Source organism: Microcebus murinus, chromosome 5 (assembly GCF_040939455.1).
Source record: "Microcebus murinus isolate Inina chromosome 5, M.murinus_Inina_mat1.0, whole genome shotgun sequence".
NCBI classification, from domain to species: Eukaryota; Metazoa; Chordata; class Mammalia; order Primates; family Cheirogaleidae; genus Microcebus; species Microcebus murinus.
This window is the reverse complement of record NC_134108.1, coordinates 113,064,256-113,070,306: the sequence shown is the minus strand read 5'-3', so window position 1 is coordinate 113,070,306 and position 6,051 is coordinate 113,064,256. Positions and strand designations below refer to the sequence as shown.

Genomic DNA, 6,051 nt, shown 5'->3' with positions numbered 1-6,051 from the left:
GAAGAAACAATAGTAAAAAGAAGCTCATAAAACTTCAATATTAGAATTATGAAATGTAGAATATAACACAACTGAGATAATTTTATTTAAAGAAAAAATGGCATAGGAAACTGATAATGACCCAGCTGTGGCATTTATAGTTTTTAGAAATCAAAATTTAAAATTTGAATTAAAAACTTAGTTTGTGTACTTTTGCTTTGGGCTGGTGTATTATCCTGCTAAACTTGCCATAACAAAATAACAAAGATTTGGTGGATTAAACAGAAATTTATTTCCTCACAATTCTCGAGACTAGAAGTCCAAGATCAAGGTGCCAGGGGATTTATTTTCTCCTGAAGCCTCTCCTTGGTTTGCAGGTCACCACTTTCTCTCTGTCCTCACGTGACCTTTCCTCTGGGCATGCGCATCCCTGGTGTCTCTACCTCTTCTTATATGGACACCAGTCACATAGGATCAGGGCTCCATCCTTATGATTTCAATTAACTTAACTGCCTCTCTCAAACACAGTCACATTGGAGGTTAGGGATTTAGCATATTGATATAAATTTTAGGGGGTACAGTTCAGCCTATAATAACCATGATGAGCAACAAGGAACAGATTCACTCTCCCGCCTTAACTACAAATTCAGGTAAATATATGAAATAGTAGCATTCAAGCATTACACAACAGACAGGACAATGTTTGTGATCCCTGTAAGAAGAGAATCAAAAGAGATGAGGCTTGCAATCATCCAGCTTCCTTCCTGGAGAGTTTCTAGGACACAGTGCAAGGAGGAGTGCTATGATAGCCAGCAATCTCACTAAGTGGACAGGACAGAGTTGTGTGTTGGGGAGGCCAGGGCAGCCCATGTTTGCAAGGTAAAGGTATACAGGGAAGATAGCTGAGCAGAAAAAGCAGTGAAATCTGCAAAGGGTTCCCCTCAAGCCTTCAGCTCATCAGTGCACACATGTAAGGAAACTACCCAAGGACGGGAAAAGAATAATCCAAAAGGAAGACAGGAAATAGTACCTAGTGATAGACGGGCTGGGAATAATGCCTGTCCTCACCAGCCAGACTGGGAAATGTAATAATTTGCTGAGCATTGGGTATGCAGAATGTTATTTTGTCAGTAGTGGGAATAATTAGCCCTAGACTGAACACTGTCTAATTTTGCCTAACAGGACCCAAAAAGGATCAAACACCTTTCAAATAATTTATTGTGTACCAGAAATATAAAGCTCAAGAATATTTACACTTTGGGAGGCTGAGGCAGGCGGATCGCTTGAGGTCAGTAGTTTGAAACCAGCCTGAGCAAGAGACCCCGTCTCTACTATAAATAGAAAGAAATTAATTGGCCAATTAATATATATAGAAAAAATTAGCCAGGCATGGTGGCGCATGCCTGTAGTCCCAGCTACTCGGGAGGCTGAGGCAGCAGGATTGCTTGAGCCCAGGAGTTTGAGGTTGCTGTGAGCTAGGCTGACGCCACGGCACTCACTCTAGCCTGGGCAACAAAGTGAGACTCTGTCTCCAAAAAAAAAAAAATATAATATTTAGGAAAGGCAAAAATATCTAGCATCTGACAAGGTAAAATCATCATGTCTGACATCAGATAAAAATAACCAGGCTGACAAAGAAAATAAGAAAATATACCCAGAAGGCAGAGAAAAACAATCTAACCTGGGACTGACACAAATGTTAGAATTGGCAGATAATGATATTAAAACAATTATTATAACTGTATTTCACGCCAACAGTTATTATAACTGCATGCCACCATGCCCATAGTTCAAAAAATTATATAAGACATGAAAGATAAATAAAAGACCAAAATCAGAATTCTAGAAATGAAAGTGTCTGAGATGAAAAATATACTGGATGTAAAATAAGATTAATGGTAGATTTGATACTGTAGAAGAAAAGCTCAGTGACCTTGTAGACACAGCAATAGCAGCTTTCCAAAATTACATAAAGTAATAGTTATTGCAATGTATTCTTGAGTTTGTAACATATTTAGATATATATAAAATAATAGTACAAAAACTGAAGAAAATGAAATGGACCTATAGAGGGGAGCATTCCTACATCTTATTAAAATTAAGTTAGTATAAATATGAAGTATATTCTGATAAATCCACATGATAGTCTCAATAGATGAAGAAGCATTTGGCATAATTTGATACCATTTAATGATTTAAAAAGTCAATGAAATAAGAATAAAAAGGAATTTCCTCAACCTGATAAAGAGCACTCATGAAAAACCCACAGTTAATATTATAAAGGATGATGGGAGAGTGTGTGGAGTGGGTGGGCGTCCACGGGCTGCTGCACTGACGGGGCTGTGAGCAGCTGGCCTTCCACTCTCACCAGTCTGCGTGGGAACTGACGGTCCTTCCCCAGGGAGCCAGTTCCTCGCCGAGGCCCTGAGCCATGCCCATCATGGCCGCCCCGAATGAGCCAGGTGTAAATTAATTATTTGAAAGCAGCTGAATGGTGGAGCCAGACATCATTCGAATGTATTCTTCATCCCCACCACCACTGGCCAATGGAGCAGAGGATGATGATGATGATGAATTTGGGGAATTTGGTGGGTTTTCAGAAGTTAGCCCTTCTGGTGTAGGGTTTGTTGGTTTTGATACACCAGATTATACTTGTCCCAAGGAAGAATTTGTTCCTTCAAACCATTTTTTGCCAATTCATGATTTCTCAGAAAATGTAGATAGCCTTACAAGCTTTAAGTCCACTAAAAATGGTAATGATAAGGACATTGCTGTTGAACTTTCAACTCCTGTGAAAGGACAATCTGATGTTTTACTTTCTACCACCAGCAAAGAAAGAATTTCATCCAAAACTTTAGATACTTCCATTGATGGCATAGAAAGTCCAGGAAATTTAAATAAAGTAGTGGAGCAGAGACAAAATGTTGGAACACCTGGAAGTTTCTCTCCAGGAGATTTTAGAACTGATAAGATTATTGTTCATCAAAACAAGCAGTTAGAGAGCTGCAATGGTGAAAAGCCTCCCTGTCTGGAGATTCTAACAAATGGGTTTGCAGTGTTGGAAACTGTAAATCCTCAGGAAACAGATGATCTGGACAACGTAGCTGATTCAAAGGGATGGAAGCCTCTTAGCATTCATAGCACTGAGTATAATTTAGACTCTGTACCTAGCCCTGCTGAGGAATTTGCAGATTTTGCCACATTTTCCAAAAAGGAAAGGATACAACTAGAAGAAATAGGACATGCAGTTTTAAATGATAGAGAAGCACTAAATATTCAGGAAAACAATAAAATTAACAGAGTCAATGAACTGAATTCTGTAAAAGAAGTGTCTTTGGGTAGAAGCTTTGACAATAAAGGACACACTGATGGAAAGGATCAGGTTTGTGTTTCAGAAATCAGCGTAATGACTAACATAGGTTTCAGTGTTGAAAAAGAAGGCCTTCCAGCCGGGCGTGGTGGCTCACGCCTGTAATCCTAGCACTCTGGGAGGCTGAGGCGGGTGGATTGCTCAAGGTCAGGAGTTCGAAACCAGCCTGAGCAAGAGCGAGACCCCATCTCTACTATAAATAGAAAGAAATTAATTGGCCAACTAATATATATAGAAAAAATTAGCCGAGCATGGTGGCGCATGCCTGTAGTCCCAGCTACTTGGGAGGTTGAGGTAGGAGGATTGCTTGAGTCCAGGAGATTGAGGTTGCTGTGAGCTAGGCTGACACCACGGCACTCACTCTAGCCTGGGCAACAAAGTGAGACTCTGTCTCAAAAAAAAAAAAAAAGGCCTTCCAACACTGCAACAGTATGAACTTTTAAATTCAAGTGTTCAATCAAAGGCTAGGAGTTTGATAGACTCAGCTGATGATTCAGAAGCCATTAAGAGTGAACAATGTAAAACTGAAGAAAAACTTGATTTATTTACTTCTAAATGTGCTGACCTATGCAAGGATTCTATTAAAACTTCTGATGCTGATGATGAAGTTGGTTCTTCCAAAGAAGAAAGTACAAAGTTTACTGATTTCCAAAGTCCAAACATTGACCCCACAAAAGAAAATGTTTTGGATGATTCTGTAAGTGTAAAAAATGGTGATAGTAGTAATGACTTTGTGACTTGCAAGGATACCAATGAGGATGATTTTGGTGCCTTTGGCACAGCCAGAGGCACAACTCCACCTTTTGTTGCTAGTACTCAAGATTCAATGAGTGATGTCACTTTTGAAGAGTCCTCAGAGCACTTTCCACATTTTAGTGAACCAGGTGATGACTTTGGAGAATTTGGGAATATGAATGCTATTTCCTGCCAAGAGGAAATGATATATATCGAGTCAGACCTAAAACAGACTTCTGATAGTTTATCAGAGGGATGTCAGTTGGCAAGAAAGTCTAGTGGAACAGGCACTGAACCTGTTTCAAAACTGAAAAATGGGCAAGAAGTTGAGTTTGGAGATTTTGATTCTGTGCCAAATATTCAAGATGACTGCAATGCTTTTCAAGACTTTGATGATTTTGCAGACTTCAGTTCAGCTGGTCCTACCCAAGTTGTAGATCGGCATGCTTATGAGGATGAACAAAAAGATAGTTGTTCTTGGGCTGCTTTTGGAGACCAGGAAGCTACTGAATCTCATCATCGAAAGGAAGCCTGGCAGTCACATAGGAGAGATGAAAATATTGGTACTCCAGGAACCCCCAAAATGCACAGTGTCCCTTTAACAACTTCCAAAGGAGCAGTTGCTAGTGGCTATTTACAGGAATCAGCCACTTCAGTTCAGACAGCTTTACTAAACCGACTGGAGCGAATTTTCGAAGCATGTTTTCCTTCCATATTTGTCCCTGATGCTGAAGAGGAAGTTACTTCCCTAAAGCACTTGCTGGAAACAAGCACCTTGCCAATAAAAACAAGAGAGGCCTTACCTGAATATGGGAACTGCTGGATGTGCGGACTGAGCTACAGGATACCCATGATGCACATGGCTTGAGATATCAGTGGGCGGCTCCCATAGCAACAAGCTTTTGTGCTCTTTGGAATAGACACCAGAAACATTCTCTTTACGGGCAATAAGAAGCAGCCTGCTAGTGTCCATGTATGCAGCAGGATTGGGTACCCACCAAGGAACCATTGAAACCACTATCTGCTACAGAAAAAATTGCTTCCATTGGTCAGGCAGCCACCATATCACCAGAGATTAACCCATGTACATCTGATCAATTCCAGGAGTCTCTACCACCCATCCAGTTTGACTGGAGTAGCAGTGGCCTTACTAACCCTTTAGATGGTATGGATCCAGAGTTGTATGAGTTAACAACTTCTAAGCTGGAAATCTCCACCTCAAGCCTCAAAGTGACTGATGCATTTGCGAGACTTATGTCCACAGTAGAGAAGACAAGCACATCTACCAGGAAACCGAAAAGAGAAGAGCACTTGAGTGAAGAAGCTATCAAGGTGATCACTAGCCTTGCTGACTTAATGTTCATGCATGCCAAGGTGTTGATGTTCCCAGCCACGTTAACACCTTACACAAGCTCCCAAGAAAAAGCAGACTGATAACAGATGTGAATTGGGCAGTTTCAATTGCTTGTCCTGTCCTCCATCCCTGCCCTACCATCAAAAGCATACCTGCTATAATTTAAAAAAAAAATCAAATTCAGCTGATTTGTTGGTAAGCCGCACTAGAAACGTATATATAGTAATGTATATTTATGTACTGAAGTCTTAAATTTATATTAGAAAAATGTAAATAATCGGGGGTGAACATTTTTGAAGATTTATTCTTTTTGTGTTGCTGGGGTGTATATATTTATGTCTTTGTGAAATACACTGGTGGTGTCTTTCTTACAACAAAACTTTTGAAATAAAAAAATTAAAAAAAATGGTAAAAGATTGGTTGCTTTCCTCCTGAGATCAGCAGTAAGACAAGAATGTGCACTCTCACCATCTCTATTCAGCATTACTAAAGGTTCTGGCCAGCAATTAGACAAGAACAAGAAATAATGTACATTCAGATGGGAAAGACAGATGTAAAACTATATTTACAGATGACATGATTTTTTTACATAGAAAATGCTAGAAAAAGAATC

The 6,051-nt window shown here is 39.8% G+C and overlaps 1 protein-coding gene across 1 annotated transcript; it reads left to right on the top strand.

The window, feature by feature from the left end:
* The first annotated feature begins 2,470 nt into the window (after window positions 1-2,470).
* LOC105855358 (aftiphilin-like) lies at window positions 2,471-5,650 on the top strand. The gene is given in 7 exon segments (XM_076003605.1): window positions 2,471-3,419; window positions 3,760-4,896; window positions 4,899-4,961; window positions 4,964-4,993; window positions 4,996-5,044; window positions 5,046-5,072; window positions 5,188-5,650. Coding segments are annotated over 7 exon segments (2,586 nt in total). The 3' UTR covers window positions 5,519-5,650.
* Window positions 5,651-6,051: the final 401 nt, after the last annotated feature.